At 39.3% G+C, this 22,176-nt stretch overlaps 2 protein-coding genes across 5 annotated transcripts in view; both read left to right on the plus strand.

Moving 5' to 3' along the window:
* Nucleotides 1–3,081: 3,081 nt before the first annotated feature.
* Nucleotides 3,082–10,810, plus strand: LOC137103928 (serine/threonine-protein phosphatase 6 catalytic subunit-like). Its single transcript, XM_067484687.1, has 7 exons — nucleotides 3,082–3,241; nucleotides 5,710–5,805; nucleotides 5,958–6,023; nucleotides 8,072–8,213; nucleotides 8,309–8,388; nucleotides 8,780–8,989; nucleotides 9,794–10,810. The coding sequence occupies exons 1-7, from the start codon at nucleotides 3,167–3,169 to the stop codon at nucleotides 10,040–10,042; spliced, it is 918 nt and encodes a 305-aa protein (XP_067340788.1). The 5' UTR covers nucleotides 3,082–3,166; the 3' UTR covers nucleotides 10,043–10,810.
* Nucleotides 10,811–13,131: 2,321 nt separating this feature from the next.
* scai (suppressor of cancer cell invasion) overlaps nucleotides 13,132–22,176 on the plus strand; it is a 38,433-nt gene continuing 29,388 nt past the window's right edge. The window contains exons 1-3 of one of the 4 annotated variants that reach the window (XM_067484089.1): nucleotides 13,132–13,662; nucleotides 13,932–14,029; nucleotides 15,375–15,499. In XM_067484089.1, the coding sequence (XP_067340190.1) occupies nucleotides 15,393–15,499 (107 nt within the window). In that variant the 5' untranslated portion in view covers nucleotides 13,132–13,662; nucleotides 13,932–14,029; nucleotides 15,375–15,392. Of the gene's footprint in view, nucleotides 13,663–13,931; nucleotides 14,030–14,885; nucleotides 15,066–15,374; nucleotides 15,500–22,176 lie in introns of those variants that run through there. The other 3 variants (XM_067484090.1, XM_067484088.1, XM_067484091.1) reach the window with 3 other exon arrangements.

Consider the following 22,176-nt stretch of genomic DNA (forward strand, 5'->3'; position numbering starts at 1 on the left):
GTCAGCTGTTTTGCAGCTCACGGGGTTTTTACTCATACAGTGTCACGTCCAGTGACTAGATCTGTGTTTAGATAACCTGGTTATTGCAGCTTTTATGGCCGTTAACTCATCACTGAGTCTTTAGAAACATGTCGCTCCGCACAATTAATCTTACATCCAAAATGCTGTAATCAAAAAACCTTGTATATCAACACCAAGAAAACATTAACTTTATGACTCTGATATGTCCTTTTATTTGGCATAAACCAAGTTAACATTATAATGAAAGGAGGGAACTTGGATAGTGTGTGGATTGTACCACATTAATTTCTCCACAGAAATGATCAGAAATGCCGTAATATGATTAAGTTGGCTTTCTAGCCATTGCTGCATAGAGTAACAGTAATGCAATACACGACTATACATATCCATTATATTTTCAAAGTACTTGTATCTGATAGGCACAGATACACCAATGCTAACCTTTCTGTATTTCAAAACGGGTTTACTGACAGCTCCTCTATTCCACATGGGAAACAGCCTTTTTACATATGTACACACGTATCATTCATTGTGTCCAAGAGGGATATCTGATCATGAGGCTTCATGATGAAAAGCCTTCTATGTAGTTGTAGGGTAACAGGACTTGTATTTTTTGGATGCAGGTTATGAATGTTTTAACGTAACAAGTGATTTGTGTCCTGTTTGTAGGCGATTCCCTCATGGATGTAATACAATGTAATATTTATTGTCTAATTAGATCAGCCATCACAAACTGCCCCCAGCTGTCCTCCTCCCCCTCCTCAACTTCCTGTAAGACAGAACCTCTTTCTTCCCCAGCCTGAATTAATTGACAGCATCTCAGATCTTCGGAACCCTAAGTATTTTCAGTTTCATTCCTTTTTCATATGGAAGCCAGAGAAGGCTAATCTTATGGGGAGACTGAGGAACAACCACACTTTGCCATGTATTGAGGGCTGTGTTCAGCCTCAGGTTGCACCTGCAGGTGTTGGTAGACCTCGTGTGATTGTTGGAATTAGACTACATTACTACCCGTTGTCATCTAGGTTGTGCAGCAAAGTTTGCCAAAAGAGATGTTATGCTGACAACCTACTGTGGCTTCAGAAACTTCCAAAGAGTTCACCAATGTGTTGCCAGCAATTATGACCTACAAGAAGGGCATCTGTAAGTCAGTTTGGGATGAACTTAGGTGCACAGGTAACTCACCCACAGACATGGCAAACCAGATCATGGAGATGATGCACCTTAAATATGAGCCTGCCAACCTGGCCTACTTTCTCAGCTGCAAGAACATCATGGATCGCGAGTCAGGAAAGTATGGGCAAAAAAAAAACATCACTCAGTTTATTAGACAGGAGACCAAGCCAGCTCCTTCTGGAAAATAGTGATTCGGGAGGCTGGAATGGGATGTATGTTTCTGCTCACTACCTGAGAGACTGTCTACTGCATGAGCACCAGCACCAGGATGGTGCTATCAAAAAGCTGCTGCAGGATACCTTTGGACAGGCTTTCCCCTCAGACCATAGCCGTTGCAAGGACCATGTCTTCATATGCAGTGATGGATGAAAACTGGGTGACCCTTTCATGGGGGATGGGAAAGTCTGAGACAGAGGGCCATGTATGAGGAACTGGCAAAACGCTAAACCTCAGACAAAGAAAAGGTAGACACGTAAGAAATTATCAATGTGCTGCCAACAATACAACTCACCTTGCTTTGCATATTCTACATTGGCAACGTGAAATATAGTAATTTAGCATGAAGAAACACAATATAATAATACATATAGTGATTGATATAGCTGTTTTGATGTTCATAGGTACACTGCTCTTTTTTTCTGTTTCAGGGATTGCTGTGCAGCCATTAAGGTGGCTCGTATCGATTCCAGGTGAGCACCTGAACTGGGACAATTGGAAAACATCTGATCTTATTGTTGCTCTTTTCTGTGGGGGATCATGGAGACCAGCAGAGGCTGAAAGATGCCTATAGGTTTTGTGGAATTCAACCTGCCAACCTCACAAAACAGCACATTCCTCAGCACTGCAGAACCAAGGTTCAAAAGTGATAGTAAGTAAGTAATCAGAAAGTGATCCTGAGGTGGAAGGTGGGATCTTGTACAGATATAGAGGAATGGTGCAGTTGAACCATGCGCACAGCGATGGAGCTAAAGTCTCTGTCTTAATCCCCGTCAGAGGCACATCTTAAGAGGAGGGTTACCACTTCCATCAGGCTCAGTGGGTCACATGGGTATCCTCAGAGCTGTTACAAGTTCCAGGGTTAACAGGGGTTTTACCAACATCTTGTGGACTTGAAACAGCCAGGTTTTTGCCTTCCAGCTGCATTTGATCCAGCTTTGATTGCAGATCTTAATGCAGTCTCTGAACAGGTGCCAGGGAAACAGAGGATTCCTGCTTTGCATCTTTCTAACACAGACCCTGGGGAGAAGTTTGGCTTGGAGTATGTTGAGCCTGGTTGCTGCCCAGTTCCTCCAGACTGGAATAAGCACAGGACCAAATCAGGCTATACCCATGATCCGTGTCCACCTCCTCTAAGTAGCACACCCACATCCCAATCTGAGCCTCCGCCGACATCCTCTCTGGCTCCAACACAGCTGTTTCACTTTTCTGCATGCCCACCTTCTGATGGTAGTGAGACCATTAAAACTACAGCTTCTGAGCCCCAGACTCAGCCAGGTAAATATTTGACAAAGTAAGGGACAAATCTAAAAAAAAATTTATTAGTCGCTTTCTTAAACATGTGACATATTAACAACTAGACTTTTACATAGACACAGTAACAGTGATTTCACTGAAAGAATCTAACCTAACCAACAGTTGTTTCTGTGCTAGAAAGTGGGTTTTGACCCAAATGAAATGTGTCAGTTTTTCCTGCCTGGGCCAGATTGAGTAATTGAGATATATGATATTACAGTTACAGACAGTCTTGCAGGTATAATAAAATATTAAGACAATATATACGGCAGGAAAGCAATAATGAGTTTGTTTAAGAGTAACTGGGCTGATGACCCGAATGTAGGAGTAAACCAATAGGAGGCAGTAATACAACTTACAGAAGGGCAGCTGCCATAACACCGACGAAGAAGAAACAGAAGGGAACTTGCTACTTGACTATCTAGTTTAGCTATATTCTGGGTCCTGCCGTGTGATAATGGCGCCTTTAGACCTTGATAAGTACGTGGAAATAGCAAGACATTGCAAATACCTGCCGGAAAACGATCTAAAGGTGAGTATATGTCGCGAAATGAAGGTAGGTTGAGGGTTTGTAATAGTGTGAAAGCTAACTGTGGGGTTATACCAAATTTGTTCAGTATCCAAGTGTGACTAGTAACATTATTATAGCTGTGACTTGATCCTGGGATGTAGCAAGGAGAATTTAAGTACTATGCACATTTCATCAGGCTCAGGTTAAAGCGATTCTCGGCTGAAAAACTCAGATAAAGATTTTAGAGTGGACAGTGGTGTCAAAGAGGAAGCGAGAACAAAAGACCTTCTTAACCTAATGCTACTAGCGAACAGTTCCCTTATTGCTTCTTCCAATGATGGTAACCAGTGGCTATTAACATAAATATGAGGTAACATCGAAGCACTTATAGTTTTTAATGTTCAAGTAAGATCCTAGTAACGTTGCGAACAGCCAATGATGTCTGCTAACAATTTGTCTTCCAATCCGCAATTAGACTTCGATTTTCTATAACCTTATTATGCATTTTGATGTCAGAGTAACAAACCAATACTGGCGTTAATTGCAGCTCAGTTTGTTGGCATCATAGTTCCATCTGCTTTCATATTTGATAAAACTAAAGCAAGTCTAGTTAAATTTCCTCAATGCTGAAAAAAGATAAAAATGAATTGAAGTGAGGGATTGAGGACAAGCGGTGATAAACACAAGTCATAGTGTGAAGAAATCAAATGTGTTTTAAGTCTGAAAATGAACATTGGCAGGGAAGGAGGTGTTCCAATGTTCACAGATTGAACCACAATGTAAAATGCTTGAAATCTTTTTTGTATTTATTACATTTCTGAGTATTGCTAAGTAAACAGAATGTAAATTATGTAGTGGGCTGTATAGAATGATTTCTGAGTGATAACTGTGCACAAGACCATGAGTCTATCCCAATTCCCTTAATGGATTGATTTTCGAGCCTCAATTGCCCTGGTAGTTCTGGTTATTTTAGGAGATCACAAAGCTCCTTATTTCACTCTAAGTGAGGATACAGGAGAGCATCCTTCAAGGAAGTCTTTTACTGAACTAACACACCTCCTTGTTGGAAATGTGCTAGTGATTGGATGCTACTGCCGATCAGATATATGAAACTGCAGCACACCACCAGCACTACAGGAATAAATAATTAGGTAAAAAAAAAAAAGTTCTCCAAATCAGTTCCCAAACAACTAACTCAAAAGCTGAATACCAATAAACATGCAAATAATCAGTTTTTAAATAACTAAATGCATTGCTGTTTTTAGGCACATTAAAATGCTGATAGCAGGTCTTAATCAATGAGCATATGTTGCTGTGCCGACAGTGCAATTTGACCTTAGCAGCTCTATAGTCCAACTGACAACTGATTCAGCTGCCCTGGCGTCATCATGAATAGACATCATTGCAGATGACAGTTCAGAGGGAAGATCATCTCATGTCTCTCCTTGTTTCCTCTTTCTTCATGCTTTTTCCTTTAATTTCTTCATGCATCTTTAGTGGAAGGGATTAAGATGCATTGAATAGAAACACGTGAGGGAAATGTGGATGCAAAAATTGGGAAGTACCCCATATACTGCAGGGGTGGCCAACTGCAGCCCTCAAGAACTGCAGCCCTGTTTATTTTCGAACTATCCCTGTACAACATCTTTCAGCTTCTGACTGACTGGACACACTTGAGAAAATCAAATCAATCAGATTTTATATGTTCTGGTTAAGATACTTAGAAGTGTTCTGAGCAAACTGCAGGTTATTGATGAATGACTGGGACTAAGCACAGAAAAGGAAGTGACAGTAATCAGGACTTTTTATAATACATTTATAAATAATAAATAATCAAATTAAAATTTCTGTCATTTCTGGTAGTGAAGGAAATGGCTGGATTCTTGTTAAATTACAGGTAGTGTGAAAAACAATTTCAACAGTTGATCTGAGATATGGCTTTAGTGACAGACATTAATTGATTGTAACAGCAACGCTTAACAGTTTTACTCTGAGACTTTCAAATATATTTTTGTTTATCTTGTGGTATATTAGTGTCTGTTTTTATCTGTACTTAACATTAAAAATGTTCAAAGACTCACTCAACACACAGCAATAATAATTTCAATTGATTGTTTTGGGAATTATAACTGTATCATGGGCATAACAATGGAAATATATGCCATATTTAGTTTTGAACTAGTACACTAAGTACACTAGTATCCCAGATGAAACCTAGCCCACAATCAAAGGTCTGTGGGTCTTGAGACATCTTAGCCACTCAAACAGTATAGGTTTAATCAGGAAAATAATCTTGGTAGCACTTTTAGGCTGTCAGATCTGCTTTCATTGGCACTTTTCTGTTGTCAAAAGAAACGCAAATTAGTTTTTAGAAGTCTAAATGTCAGCATTTCACTGTTTTTGAACGAATGAAAATTGTTGACCAATAAGCTTGGAGCTCTACAAGGATAATTGTAACCACTAACTACTGTCGTGATTCACTTTTTCAGAGATTATGTGATTATGTCTGTGATTTGCTGCTGGAAGAATCAAATGTTCAGCCAGTATCTACACCAGTTACTGTTTGTGGAGATATTCATGGTCAGGTAGGTTGCTTGTTTGAATCCCACCTATGAAAATAAACCCACTTGTTACTAATTGTAGTTTGTTAATTCATCCAGTCTCATGCTAACTCAAAAATTAGGACTTTCTTTTATTGTTGCAAAGAATTAAAGAACAGTCTAATTTTCCTGTCTAGTTTTATGATCTTTGCGAACTCTTCAGAACTGGAGGCCAAGTTCCAGACACAAATTACATTTTCATGGTAAGTGAATGTTTTTTGTTTTTTTTTTAACCCAGGTTGTGACAGTTTGAATGATACCAGAATAATATAAATTCTGTTAGTAATGGGTTATTTTCTTGATCAGTCAGCCTTCATGTTGATCAGAAGGAATGCACACTATTACGGGAAGTAAAAGGAAGGAATTATGTGCAACTTAATGTCAAGCTGTTAGCAAATGGAGAACATTTTATATTCCCTGATGAAGAACAGCAGTGTGCAAAACATTCAGATACTAGCTGCTTCCCATTATAGCCAATGGTCAAAAAATGTTAGCGGATTATACCAGCTGTTGCTGCTAATTCAATTAGTAACTTGATGGTAGAACAGAAGAAGAGTTGCTTGTTGTTAGGTTTTTTGTTTGTTTTTGCAGAAAGTGTCTGTACTCAACTAAAGATCATTTGTGAGGGATGAACCTCCACTCTGTAGCATACAGTGCATCCGAAAAGTATTCACAGTGCTTAACCTTTTCTATACTTTGTTTGTCATAGCCGTATTCCAAAATAGATCAATTAACATATTATATACATTATAGATTCATTATTTTGCCAAAAATTCTACAAACCATACAACGTAGTTGTAGTTAATTACAACGTAAAAGAAGTTTGTTTGAACTCTTGGCAAATTTATAAATAAAAAAAAAAAATCAAACGTAGATAAGTATTCACCGCCTTTGCTTAATACTTTGTTGAAGCACCTTTAGCACCAATTACAGCCTCAAGTCTTTTTGAGTATGATGCTACAAGCTTGACACACCTATTTTTGGGCAGTTTCTCCCGTTCTTCATTGCAGTACCTCTCAAGTTTCATCAGGCTGAATGGGGAGCATTGGTGCACAGCGATTTTTAGATCTCTCCAGAGATGTTCAATCGGGTTCAAGTGTAGGCTCTGGCTGGGCCACTCAAGGACATTTATTGAGTTGTCCCGAAGCCACTACTTTATCTTGGCTGTGTACTTAGGCTAGTTGTCTTGATGAAAGATGAACAGTCGCCCCAGTCTGAGGTCCAGAGCGCTCTGGAAGAGGTTTTATCAAGGATGTCTCTACATTGCTGCATTGATCTTTCCCTCGATCCTGAATAGTCTCCCAGTTCCTGCCACTGAAAAACATGATGCTGCCACCACCATGCTTTACTGTAGGGATGGTGAGTGATGCCTGGTTTCCTCCAGACATTAAAAACTTTTCATTCAGACCAAAGAGTTCAATCTTTGTTTTTTTAGACCATAAAATTTTGTTTATCATGGTCTGAGAGTCCTTCAGGCTGGCTGTCGTGAAGAGTGGTTTCCGTCTGGCCACTCTATCATAGAGGCCTAGTTGGTGGAGTGCTGCAGAGATGATTGTTCTTCTGGAAGGTTCTCCTCTCGCCACAGAGAAGTGCTGGAGCTCTTTTAGAGTGACCATCGGGTCCTTGGTCACCTCCCTGACTAAGGCCCATCTCTCTCGATTGCTCAGTTTAGCCGGCCCGCTCTAGGAAGAGTCCTGGTGGCTCCAAACTTCTTCCATTTACAGATGATGGAGGCATCTGTGCTCATTGGGACCTTCAATGCTGCAGAAATCTTTCTGTACCCTTTCCCAGATCTGTGCCTAAATACAATCCTGTCTCAGAGGTCTACAGACAATTCCTTGGACTTCATGGCTTGGTTTGTGCTCTGACATGCACTGTTAACTGTGGGACCTTTTTATATAGACAGGTGTATGCTATTCCAAATCATTGGATGTGTTGATCCAACTGTATGATTATTTTTATGTTTTGATCCTCTTAATGTCTACTAGCATTATTTTTGAACTGCTTCATACATTTTATAAAATTTCTAATGCCTCACAATCCTGGCTACTTAATCAAACACAGAATAAAAATGGCCTGTACATGCTGCTGTAAATAGTCTAAGCTTACCGGTACCACTCAGTCTTTAACCAGGCTGTTCATATACATGGATGAAAATGCACTGTATCAAGAGCAGAATTTAGCAGTGTTATGAGTGGATTTAGGGCAGCTCTTATTTTGAATGATGGTGGTTTTGTTTTTTTTCTTTTAGGGAGACTTTGTAGACAGAGGATATTATAGCTTGGAGACGTTTACACACTTGCTAGCTTTAAAAGCAAAGTGGCCGGATCGTATCACACTTCTGCGTGGAAATCATGAAAGTAGACAAATAACTCAAGTGTACGGTTTTTATGGTAGGTAACAAGCTGGTCAGTTTAATGTATATTCATGCATGTTTTCTGTTTAACAAGTTAATTGTTGTTGCCATGTTTGATCTGTTTGTTTTTAGATGAGTGCCAAACAAAATATGGAAATGCAAATGCGTGGCGGTATTGCACAAAAGTGTTTGACATGCTGACCGTGGCAGCCGTAAGTTAATTCATCCCAATTCTTTCTATTCATTCTTGTTGGCCCAGACAAAAGGTGACATGAGGTGATGTAGGGAAACGAAGAAATGACAATAAGACAAGACACCTCCGCTTTGTCATTGGATTAACCAATATACCAGCCTTTGGCTAATTCGATGTAATCATAAAAGCAGTTGTTGATCATTGTTATTTAAATTGTTTCACGTAGACCCTGGCCTTAAACCTATGCACCCATATGTGTGTATTTAGAATACAACTGCTGTGTAACAGTCGGAATTTCTTTTTTCTGCTTTGTTTACTGCTCTGTTCTTTCTTGATGCTTCTCCCCCATTTTATTCACTCACGATCTCTCTCAAACACTGATCAAAACCTCTCTTAATATTTAATTCCAGCTGATAGATGAGCAGGTCCTGTGTGTCCATGGTGGTCTTTCACCTGACATCAAGACTTTGGACCAGATCCGCACCATCGAACGTAACCAGGAAATTCCACACAAGGGGGCCTTCTGTGATCTTGTGTGGTCAGACCCAGAGGATGTGGACACCTGGGCTATCAGCCCACGAGGGGCCGGGTGGCTGTTTGGTTCCAAGGTTACTAATGAGGTGCTTACATTTGAAAATATTCTGGAAACCAAAATATGCCTATTTTAAGCCTTCATACTTCTCAAATGAGAATATGAGAAGTACTATGGTCATAATATACAGGTGTAAGTATTATAGACAAAATAATATACAGATGGAGGTACTGTACACATAATATACAGGTGGAAGTATTTTGGACAAAATAATATACAGACAAAGGCACTGTGGACGTAATATACAGATGGGAGTACTGCTAACATGGTGTATAGATGAACGTGTTATTAGATGTTAAATCTCAGGAAAAGTGTGAATGGTGAATGCGAGGGGCTGGTGGTCTGCAAAGAGATTGGTCTCGGTTGCGGTCTCCTCATTGTTCTGATTGAAGTGAGCATGGAAGTGATTTAGCTCGTTGAGGAAGGAGACATCTGTAAGTGTCTGGGTGGAATTGCTGGGATTATAGTCGATGATGCCCGGCCACATATGCCAGGGTTCAGAGTTAGAGAAGTGTTCCTGTACCTTCAGCTTGTAGCAGTTCTTGGCACTTTTGATGCCCCTCCTTAGGATTGTTTTGAATGTACTGCAGGCCTATGCATTACCTGATCTTAGGTGACACATTACCTGTGTTACGAGTCTTCAGCAGGAGCCAGACCTCCTTGTGCATCCATGGCTTCTGATTAGGGTACATGGTAAACTTCTCCTGAAGTATGGAGTCTGTCCCCCCTGGCCACACTTTGATGGTTTTATTAATGGATTCACATGTTGGATGAGTGCTGAGTACTTGGGTATGTGTGTTTCTCATGTTTCTCTTACATCTCTCTTCTGTAGTTTGTCCACATTAACAACCTAAAGCTCATCTGCCGTGCACATCAGCTGGTTCATGAAGGCTACAAGTTCATGTTTGATGAGAAACTGGTGACTGTGTGGTCGGCACCAAACTACTGCTACCGCTGCGGAAACATTGCGTCCATCATGGTCTTCAAGGATGTCAACAGACGAGAGCCCAAGCTATTCCGTGCTGTTCCTGACTCTGAGCGCGTTATACCTCCCCGAACTACCACACCCTACTTCCTATAAGGAATTTTCTCGGTTCACCTAACTCTTAACACTTATTTATGCACAACATAGTTTCTGACCTGCAGAATCTTGAGTAGCAAAGTGTTTTTACAGTCTGTTTCATCTCACCTCACTTTGTTCTGTTATAATAGAAAACTCATTTACTCCACTCCCAGTGAGTAAATTACACATTTAAATGTCTTGATATTAGATTTAAATAATACATTTCCTAGTGCTTAAATTCGGATGTTATGTATCCCACTAAAACAAAAAAAAAACATTTTGCCACTAAAATATGTTTAAAAATTGCTATATATTTCCCTCGTTTAAGTGAGCTGTATGATATAATTTTTTATTAAGAGATGAGATTTCTACTATTGGCATGACAAGATTTTGGAAGCAAACTGTTATTAACTTCCCTTGTTTCAACCCCTCAGGCATTGCTGAGCCCATTCAACAGCATTCTTCCTTAAGTGTCCACTATTAATGTTTGTTTTTTATTTCTCCTGTCCCCAGTGTCACTACTGATATTTGTATATTTATGGCAAGCATCCACATCTTTTCGTCTTGAACTGGCATTTAATTTAGCAATTTCTCTTCTGTATCTAATGTGGTAAATTTATGCAGCAGTGGCTTTTATAAGTACTATAGTTTAACATTTGAAAGTACATTTTTACAGTGCAAGTGCATTTTTTTATGTAGCTGAATTGTATATGTACAGTCGAATAGTTCTGATGCTTATGTCCACATTTTTGTAATTTGAATAAAACAAAGTCTTGTGAACAGTAATTTGAATTGAAAATGTGTTTTTATAATGTAGTAATAACAGTTTAGAATTTCATGTGATCACAGCTGAAGAAGATGTTATAAGGAGGATGTGGAACTGGAATACTTAACATTTCTATGTGACCTGCATAGTTCTGCAAATGCTCTGCTTTGTGTTACATGCTAAAATATGTTTTCATATTACACTCATTTTACAGCCACAGCATTAGCAGTGGTGGTTTTAATAAAGTTATGGAGGACAAGGATCAGCATGGCTATTCTGAGCAGTAAAGTGTGATACGCTGTGCAGAAGTGGTTGTAGCATCGAATCCCACAAACTCTACTCCTAAATTACTACCACATTAAGTATTTCATCAAATATTTCACAATCACATTAAATATGTAAAGGTCTTTTTGTTATACTTTTTTAAATTTTTTGTCGAATTTTTAGAGCAACCCTCACCCCACCTAAATCTGCACTACTCACTGTAATAGTAATAACAAACTATGGTACTTAATACTTTAACGGTGCTTTAATGTTTAATGTCACTGCTTTTCAGAGAAAAATAATTGACTTTTTACTGAAGATTTTGCGAGTAGTTTTCAGAGATGTTGCATAAATGAAATACAATGCACACCAAACCCTACAAAAAAAGCTCTAAAACGCTGTAAAGTAAATGTAGGTTGACTTGGCTGTTAACACCCTGCTCACGATAAAACCCCTAAATGTATAGCAACCCAAATACTATATCCATAAGAAAGCAATAACCATTACATTTACTGGGATAAGATAAACTTAAATAATGACTACAGCATCCATTGTTTGAAGGGGGGGCTACATTTTTATAAATTAATGTTAAGATTTATTGATTTTGATTCAAAACTATTGGTTATGACAATAAAACCGCAAATAAGACAGCTGCAATTACAATTGACTTTTCATTTTGAACTATTCAATTCAAATCAATTCAACTTTATTTATATAGTGCCAATTCACAACTAAGTAATCTCAGGGCACTTTACAGAATAAAGACAAGATTATAAAGATGTATAAAGAGAACCCAACAATTCCCCCTGGAGCAAGCCATAGGCAACAGTGGAGAGGAAAAACTCCCTTTAACGGAAGAAACCTCCAGCAGAACCAGGCTCAGGGTGGGTGGCCATCTGCCTTGACCGGTTGGGGTGAGTGGAAAGTGAAGAGAGAAAAGAACAGAGCAACAAAAGCAACAACAAAACATCGGGCAGATTGGTAGGACCAGTAGCTGCACGCTGGAAGACACAGAGCTTCAAAGCCCGGGGACACCTGCAGAAAGGGAGACAAAGAAGGACAAAGACAACTACGGGAGAGAACACACAGAGTTAATGACATACAGTGGTGACAATTGCAGGGTGAGAGGAGAGGAGGAAAGGAGCTCAGTGCATCGGGGGGTGGGTCCCCCAGCAGTCTAAGCCTATAGCAGCATAACTATAACTAACTATATGCTTTATTAAAGAGGAAGGTTTTAAGCCTAGACTTAAAAGTAGAGAGGGTGTCTGCCTTCCGAATCTGAACTGGGAGCTGGTTCCACAGGAGAGGAGCTTGATAGCTAAAGGCTCTGCCTCTCATTCTACCTTTGGAAATTCTGGGAACCACAAGTAGGCCTGTATTCTGAGATTGAAGTGGTCTACTGGGATGATATGGTGCTATGAGGTCTTCTATATATGATGGAGCCTGACCATTCAGAGCTTTATATGTAAGAAGCAGGGTTTTAAATTCTATTTTAAATTTAATGGGAAGCCAATGGAGAGAAGCTAGTGAAGGTGAAATATGATCTCTCTTGCCAGTTCCAGTCATCTGAACCAAAAAATGGTTCATGTATCAAAGCTTCATATGCCCATGAAGAAGTTAATGCAGGGAATTGTATGCAGATTTTACGTTTAGTAAAGAAATCAATCTTGCCTTAGCGGTGTAACGTTAATGGTAAACCCACTATTTTCCTTTCACAATGTGAGACATGTAGTTTTGATTCCCATGTCTACTCTAATATTATTGCATTATAATATGTCAGTGTTGAAGGTTTCACCTTCAGAAATTTGAGGACTGTGTTTGTAGTAGGCTACGGTAAACTCACTATTGGTAATATGATCAAAATGTGCATATGTCCAAGAGAAAACACTGAGTATGGTGCACACATGTGTGAAGAAACTGCAAAGCTCTGTAAAACTACAAGCCCACAAACTTTGCGATCCAACTGCTAACCCTAACCCCCTAATATCCAACTTTGCAGAATAAGCTTCAGACGTCATACGTGACGTCACATTCTGGGGTCTATACACGCCTTGACACGATCGTTCACTTTATGGTGTCCATAATAATGACACACGGCTAAAACCTCCGGTCTATCGTCACTATTTATAGCATGGATAACCACTGATGTTTATGAGAGTGTGCTTCGAAGGGGAACCTTTTATTTTGAAGATGTTGACCCGGAAGTAGCTAGCCAGTTGTAGTGGAGCGGAGCCAGCGGCTGTCCTAACCTCTTCACCCTGCCTCCCCCTCCTACCTTATCGTCTGGCACCGGACAACAATCATTCATAGAGAGTAGCCTTTAGGCTTCAGCAGACTAATCCCATACACGCTGTTGTAAGATAGGGCTCGTTAGAAAGTGAATTGGTGTCAGTTACAAGCAAGGAAATGCCAAAAAAGTCGCGCTTCTTCGATGTAGGTCGCAGTGGCTTGTGCACTGAATTGTGAGCAGCATCTTTTGGAAACCGTTACCGTAACTTCGTTCATTAACGGTAGTCGGCTGGCGAGGTAAGAAGGAGGCAGTGTGTGCTGTGGGACGTTTGTATCGCCTGACGCATTAAAGCATCCACTGGTTGGCTTTGTTATCCAGGTACAGTCGTCCGGATGCTGATTTTATTGTTTGGTTAGTTCCTGGCTTGAATTTGGTGATAACAGTTAATGAAGAGCAATCGCTATGTTACAGGTTACGGCCCAAATAAGCTTGGTCTCAATAGTAACTTAGCTACTAATGTAGATTCATGTCAAGCGATTTCGTTACTGTTAACATGTGTTACAGATATTAAATATAAGGTTAGCTAACAATTCAGAAACAATACACCAGCCATCTCTGACCCTATGCATTCTTCCCATCTCCTGCAGTCAAAACTCTTACACATACTTGCTTTGTCGCCAAGGATCATTTTCCGCAATGATTGAGTTCTTCCATTTTTATGTCAGGGACCCTTCTCCAACTCTCAGTAAGAGCTGTCATGTTGTCTTAAAACAAATATTTTCTCCTATGTGGAAATGTGTGCATATTCTGTCAGAACTGTTTGTTAGGTAGTATGCATGAGAAACCCTGCTGTTCATGACCCTGCCTAATGGTAACAGATCAGTAAACTGAAGGTTTTACATTAGAATTTTGGATACAGATGGTAGGTACGTGATGTAAACCAGCAACGGGTTTTCCTACAGACTTTGTCTTGCAGCTTTCCTTTATAAAGACCCGGGAAGTTCTGCCACATTACTCCTTGCCTCGCTTCTCTACACTGGCTCCCTGTTTGTTTTAATATAAATGTAAAAATTTTATTGATTACTTATAAAGCTCTGCATGGTTTTGCTCTGTCCTATACTTCCGATCTATTAATTCCATATGTGCCATTACTTACCTTAAGATCATCAGATAGTGGATTGTTGTCTGTTCCAACTACCCGGTTAAAAACCAAAGGGGCTAAACCATTTTCCATCATGGCTCCAAAACTCTGGAATGACCCGCCTGAGGCAATCAGTGTCATCTTTTATGTCTCATCTTAAAATGCATTGAATTGCTTTTCCTGATATGTGTGGATACTTGTTTTAGTATAAATAGTATATTCTATCTCTGTCATTTTGTGTATTTTAACCTTGTGCTTTTCTTGGATTTTATTCTTTACCCTGATTTTATTTATTTTGTCTTTTTATTGTAGAGCACTTTGTACTTTGTTTGATAAGTGCTTTATAAATAAAGCTTTTATTATTATTATTATTATTATTATTATTATTATTATTATTATTATTATAATAATTATTATTATTATTATAATACAGGCTATATCTGAAGGCGAGTAGCTATGAAGTCAATTATTCCCATAGAAGAATACATTTTTCACTGTCTGCAAATACTCTGAATTAGGCATAGTATTACCAGAACATTGTGACCTGACTATGTGATGCCTTGACCTGATTGCACATCTTAACAAACTGGAGGGTGCAGCCACTATGAAATCTGGGACAGCCCAGGTCAACCTAAAAAAGGTGACCATGTGATGCATTTCCTCCATGGTTTCTTTTTTCTATTCATATTTAAGTAGGGCACTTGTCTGACATACAGACATGTTCAACCACCTATTTCTGTTTAGTGGCAAGAGTATTGGGTTATTGGTAGGTAAATTTTATAGGTTGAAATGTATTTCTGGTTCGTTTAAGACTGAAAAATTATAAGCACACACTGGTACAAATCATACTTTAATCCAGTTTCCGCTAGTTGTTGTTTAACCACTTTAAATTAAACTGTCTTTACTTCTCCACAGTCTAATTTCAGTGTTCCTCTTTGTTTGTAATCAGGTGTGAAAAGTAAGTGTCATGACTGGAGCTGAGACTGAAGATGACATTCCATTATGTGAGCGAAAGACTGTCACAGATTTCTGCTATCTCCTGGATAAGTCCAAACAACTCTTCAATGGGCTAAGGTTAGTTTTCTTACTTAACTCTCAGCAGAATGGCATTTTGGGATTAAACATTCACTTTACAGGCATAATGTGTGGGAAATTCATGGCGTATACAGCAGTGATTGACCCGAGTTTGTTTGTGGAGTTAAAACCGCAGTATGAAACTTTTTCACATCTTTTTAGTAGACATACAAGTTTGGTAACACCTACACACTTATATACATTTTTGTTATCTTATGTTACTTTTATGCATTCAAGTGGTTGCAAATGCATCACAAAATACACAAAATTGAATAACTATTAATTTTTAAACATAATTGAGTACAGAATAATACTCAAATCAATTTCTGACTATCTTCTGCCCAAACTCTTGGGTCCATCTTAACCCAGAATAGCTCGCTGATTTTCAGATCTCGTGACTTTCCAAGCAATCACTTAGTTTTCCTGCTTTTACTCAGCTTTCTCGACTAATCAGGGAACGATGTTTACGCTACTGCTTTCTGGCTTTTCTTAGTTTTTGTCTGTGATTGTATTGCTGCAGAGTGTCAGCGCAGGATGAGAGAACAGAAAAGAGAGGAGAGAGACACAAAGGCTGATCTACAGTGCAAAGACAATTTTTTTAAAAAAAAGTCTGCGATGGAAAGCGGCTTATTTAGACTTCTGAGAGAGACTTTCTGTCTGTCCATTTTCTGTCAGACCTTAAGCAGAACTTCTTTTAAAAAATCAGGTGGCATTGGTCTCTCTTAGTGATCTCTCTTTCATTCAGCCTTTTACTCAGCTGCTTGTTTCGGTCTGCAGCCTTTTGTTCCACACATGTACTGTTGGACAAAGCTAATTAGAAACCTGGTTATGCAATTACACAGCAGAGAAAGTTGCAATTTCTGGGTGAAATCTACCTGGGGCAATAGGGGTTCCCTAATCCCCTACCCAGTACCAGCTTTTCCATTTACATGACAGTTAGGAAATTAGCTTTCCAGAGAAAGCCGACTAAACCTGGTTACTTAAGTACATGTAAAGGCACTGAATGTCTTGCTGCAATCAGTCATTGCCCAGAGGGAATGGCATGCCTCTTCAGTATGGATTGGTATCCATGCTGATTGAGGATGCTTTGCACTCTACGTAGAGTCTGGAGACTGTAGTGTAAACCTTTTAAAGAAATTGTTTTTTGTTTTGAAATTTAAATTTCAACTCTATATCACATCATTTCTTTTCTATATCTCATAGATGATACCCTTCCTTTCCCAAGACATGTAAAGACTGACAAGTTTCTTTTTCTAATTTAGACTGAAAATGACAGGTAACGTCCACTTTGGAGGAAGAGCCAAATAAAAACGCATAAAATTGGTCTATTGGACATTAAGTTATTTCAAGATGTTGATGATTAAAGATGATTAAATGTTGGAGAGGGTTTTGGTATTCATTTTCTATGGAAATTCTTAAAGGTGCAAAACCCAATTTTGTATCTGTAAACAGTTTTTTAAACCTGTAATTTCAGGTTAGTATCTGCAAAATGAGACTGCTACCTGATATGTGCACTAATAACTCATCCCATCCTTATGTATTTGTTCATTTTTTTATTTTCAAGAAAGAGCAAGGGCAAATTATTACTATTATTTACTTTTTAATACAAACATTTACATAAAACTTGGAAATTGTTGTTATGCAAAAAATCAAGTTGAGGTCAGTGCTTTAAATGATTCAGTGTCTGGAATGTTTTTATAGTGATACTGTTACTGTGAATGGCACAATAAGCTCAGAAAGGCTGTGGATTGAAGTCATGCTGACTAGCCATCTGTAGTAGGAGTTTTCCTGCTGAGTTGATAAACCTGTCATGTGCTGGTGAGCCAGGCAGGACATTACTGACAGTGAGAAAGAAAAGGGCTCTTGATTAGTCTGATAGCTAGATGGATAATATGATTTATTATCAATAAATCTATTATTATCTATAACTTATATTTATCAATTGATAGACAGATTACTTAAATATTCAAGAGCTAACTTTTTACCCTGGCACTTTCTGTGATTAATACTGTATGTTATGATGCACTCATTTTGTGGTACATTAGTCAGAACTGATGCTTTTTTATCATATTTGAATCACTGACAGAAGGACTTGACTATGAGATCTAAGTGATTACAAATTCAGTTAGAACTACTATAAATACAAATTAAATTTATATATTGTTTTCACACTGATCACTGGCCTTACACTGGCCTTGTCACATCAAACCAAACGCTGCATCAAGCCAACATCTTCTCTAACCCAAGACTTCTTTGGATCAGCTCGAGGAACACAATGTGGCTCAGCTCCGGATCCACACAGAAAAATAAAAATAGCAGGTTTCGAGCAATTCAAGAAATATTTCAAAACCTAAAAATCAATGATTTGTTCCTGTCACTGAAGCCAGATAATCCACGTACTACAACAGCATTACATGACATCCTCTATCACCAGGAACAGTTTGTTAAATTACAGCCCAGCCACCTTCTATGGAATCAACAACAGATTGAACCACATAGCATCTGTGGCCAGTTGCTAAATTGTAATTCTAAATTACAAGTATCGATAGACTGCACTCGGCTATTGTATGGCGGCTGAAAAAGGTCAGAATGTGTGCTAATGCTGAAGTTATTCAGGCATTGTCAACAAGCAATCCAGGTACATTCAAACTCAAGAGTTGTATAAAACATGAAAACAATTATGATCGTAGGTATATTGCGCATATTGCAAAAAGCAAATTTGCATCCCCTGTCCATTTTTAGCCTGTAGATGAAGCAAAAAATAATATTGTCGGCCATCAAATTGTAGACCCGTGAGTGTAGAGGACTGGAAGTATGCCAAAACCTAACCAAATGCAGTGAAAGATCTGACCACAGGCAAATCCAGAGGAAATTGCCATGACCACTATTTGCAATGTAATCCTGTAGCTCCTTCAGAGTTGTCACTGGCTTCTTGGTATTCCTCTGACTATTTTCTTCCTTGCTCTGCCATCTAGTAAGAGACCGCTTGAGCTGGACAGAGTTGTGATAGTACTAAACCAGGGGTCTAAACTCGCGGCCTGGGGGCCAATTGCGACCAGTGAGACGATATTTTGTGACCCGCGAGTTTTATATAAATGGCACTCTACCAAGTTCCTTTTTGTGCAAGCTGGAGCTGAACGAACTGACCAATCACAGTGGAGTATATGGCTCCCGAGGGCAGGCCATCGGCCGGGCTTGATGCAAGCAGAGAAACATTGCACAACTATGGAGGCTCAAGTATAACATCACATAACCGTGATAGAATTACTACTTCTTACCGTGTTTGAAATTAGCATGTTTGACTTCGAGAAGTCAATGTTATCGGCGTTAATGACCAACACCGATGTTCCGTTGACGATGTCATCAGACCTACGAGGGCACCGCTCAGCCAGCGTCCTCCCGCTGTCCCGCTTCGAAGTCAGGCTGGAGCCTCATCAGGGGCTTACCCGCTTCCGTTATATAGTCAACGGAACATTGGTGTTGGCTAGGACATACCGCTGAATCCATGTGGTTATTGTAGAAAATAAAAGCCAGTAAATAATAATTTATTTTACCATGTTTCTCCATTTATTGAATTCAGTTAAATTCAACTATATTTATATAGCACCAATTCACAACAAAGTCATCTCAAGCCACTTTACAGAATAAAGTCAAGACTATAAATATGTATAGAGAGAACCCAAGAATTCCCCCTTGAGCAAGCCCTAGGCCACAGTGGAGAGGAAAAACTCCCTTTAACAGAAGAAACCTCCAGCAGGACCAGGCTGAGGGTGGGCAGCCATCTGCCTTGACCGGGTTGGGGTGAGTGGAAAGTGAAGAGAGAGAAGAAAAAGAGCAACAAAAGCAACAACAGAACATCGGGCAGGTTGGTTGGACCAGTAGCTGCACACTGGAAAATGCACAGCTTCAAAGCCCAGGGACACCTGCAGAAAGGGACAGAGAGCGGGGGACAGAGAAAGAGAAAAACAACTACGGGAGAAAACACACATAGTTAATGTCATACAGTAATGACAATTGTGGGGTGACAGGAGAGAGGGACAAGAGGAGGAAAGGGACTCGGTGCATTGGGGTGTGGTCCCCCAGCAGTCTGAGCCTATAGTAGCATAACTATAACTAAGTAGAACTTTATCAAAGAGGACGGTTTTAAGCCTACACTTAAAAATAGCTTCCCGAATCTGTACTGGGAGCTGGTTCCAGAGAGGAGCTTGATAGCTAAAGGCTCTACCTCCCACTCTACCTTTGGAAATGCTTGGAACCACAAGTGGGCCTGCATTCTGAGATCGAAGTGGTCTTCTGTGATAATATGGTGCTATGAGGTTTTCTATATATGATGGAGCCTGACCATTTAAAGATATATATGTGAGAAGCAGGGTTTTAAATTCTAGTCTAAATTTAATGGGAAGCCAATGGAGAGAAGCTAGTGAAGGTGAAATCTGATCTCTCTTGCTAGTTCCAGTCAGCACTCTTGCTGCAGCATTTTGGATTAATTGCAGGCTCTTTAGTGAGTTACTGGGGCATCCTGAAAGTAGGGAATTACAGCAGTCCAACCTAGAGGTAACAAATGCATGGACTAGCTTCTCGGCAGCACTTTGAGACAGTTGCTCCTAATTTTGGCAATGTTCTCTAGGTGGAAGAAGGCTGTTCTAGAGATTTGTTTAATATGTGAGGTAAAGGACAAATCCTGGTCAAAAATAACTCCAAGGTTCCTTGCAGTAGTACTGGAGGCCAGACTTATGCCATCTAGAGTAACAATATGGTTGGACATCATATTTCAGATTTTTGGGCCCAAATACAATGACTTCATTTTGTCTGAGTAAAAAAAATGTGGGACATGCAGGCCTTTATGTCTTGTAGGCAGAATTTTCAACAAAATAATGTACTTGTGCAGGAGTTACATTAAGGTGGCTACTTTCCATTGTATTAACATATGGTGAAGCAAATGATGAAAGAATAATTTCTTTAAATTTGTTTACAGCTTTTTCAATTAAGCATCTGCTATAGTGGAATTTTTCCCTAACTGCTGTTTAGTCCGTTATTGTAAATTCCAATGTTATTAGAAAATGGTCACAGAAGAGAGTTGTGAGGAAATATTGTTAAATTATCAGTTTCAATTCCATATGTAAGAACAAGGTCTAAGCTGTGACTAAAACAGTGAGTGGGTTTATTTACATTTTGGGAAAAACAAATTGAATCCAATATGAATTAAACGCAGATTTGAGGCAGTTACTATCAGCATCTTAGAATGTTAAAGTCACCCACTATAATGACTTTATCTATACTAAACATTAAATCTGATAGAAAATCAGAAAATTCAATCAAAAACTCTGAATAAGGGACTGAAGGACGGTACACGATAACAAATAAAAGTGTTTTTTGAGTTTTCCAGTTTGGGTGTGAAAGGCTAAGAGTAAGGCTCTCAAATGAGTTATAGCTATGTTTAGGTCTTGGGTTTATTGATAAGCTAGAATGGAAGATTGATGCTGCTACTCCACCTCGGCCTGTGCTTCTAGGAACATGATAATTAACTTGGGGGGGTTTACTCTTTTAGACTGAAATATTCTTCCTGCTGCAATCAAATTTCAGTAATAAAAAATAAATCGAATTGGGGGAAAAAAAAAAGATGATCGCTTATTAAGTAATTCACTAACAGAGATTTAGAAGAGAGAGATCTGATATTTAAGTAATTAATTTAAGTAATCCACATTTAATAGTTTTGGGGTTTTGTTCTGTAAGAGAATCAGTCTTAACTTTTATTAGGTTATCATGATTAACTCCTCTTATGGTCGTTTTTTGGTTTATATAGGTATGTGGGAGTTGTGGGGGGGTGACGGTTGTAAGGACACTGCAGAGAGACGTGTAGGACTGGATCTCTGCATCCTAGGCTCAACTCTGGATTGTCATACTTTTGGTTGTCTAATAAAACCAGCCATATTTCTGGATAAGAAAGCTGCACCATCTAAAGTAGGATGGATCCCATCTCTCCTAATCAGCTTAGGTTTTCCCCAAAAACGTTTCCAATTGTCTATGTAGCCCACATCGTTTGCTGGACACCACCTAGACAGCCAGCGGTTGAATGACGACATGCGGGTGTACATGTCGTCACTACTCAGATTTGGCAGGGGTCCAGAGAAAACTGACATTGTTTTGGCAAAGTCATTTTAGTGACCTCCGATTTGCGTAATCGGGCTATGGTTGACTATGCATCCGTTGACTACGGCCGCTGGAGTCTCTAACTTCACGTCTCTGACTATAGAGCTGCTAATTACCAGAGTTGGTTTCTGAGTGGGGAAAGTCTATTAGAAACGTGAACCGATTGGTTGGGGGGGCTACGCTGGGTCGGCCCCCACCAGCTACCTCGCCTCCAAAGCTGCAAAAACCTTACACCTATTACATAAGCCATTATCACTAAAGGAGGCAATGGAAAAACTGAACATGAGACACACGGAGCAAGTGAGAGAAGGAGAAACAGAGGGAGACAGAGAAGCCATTGCTAACGGATAACTGCTAAGCTAGCGAAGCTAAATTAGATAAAATGTGGAATTACTAAACGTTAGCTAGTTAGGTTTTACAAGAGCAAGTGCTTGTGTAATAACAAGCGTATGTCACGACTCAAGTATTAATTGTTGTGTGAGAAATCCCTTTTTTAAGTAAACGAGAGCTGTAATTAATCGGTAAAC

Source organism: Channa argus, chromosome 18 (assembly GCF_033026475.1).
Source record: "Channa argus isolate prfri chromosome 18, Channa argus male v1.0, whole genome shotgun sequence".
NCBI classification, from domain to species: Eukaryota; Metazoa; Chordata; class Actinopteri; order Anabantiformes; family Channidae; genus Channa; species Channa argus.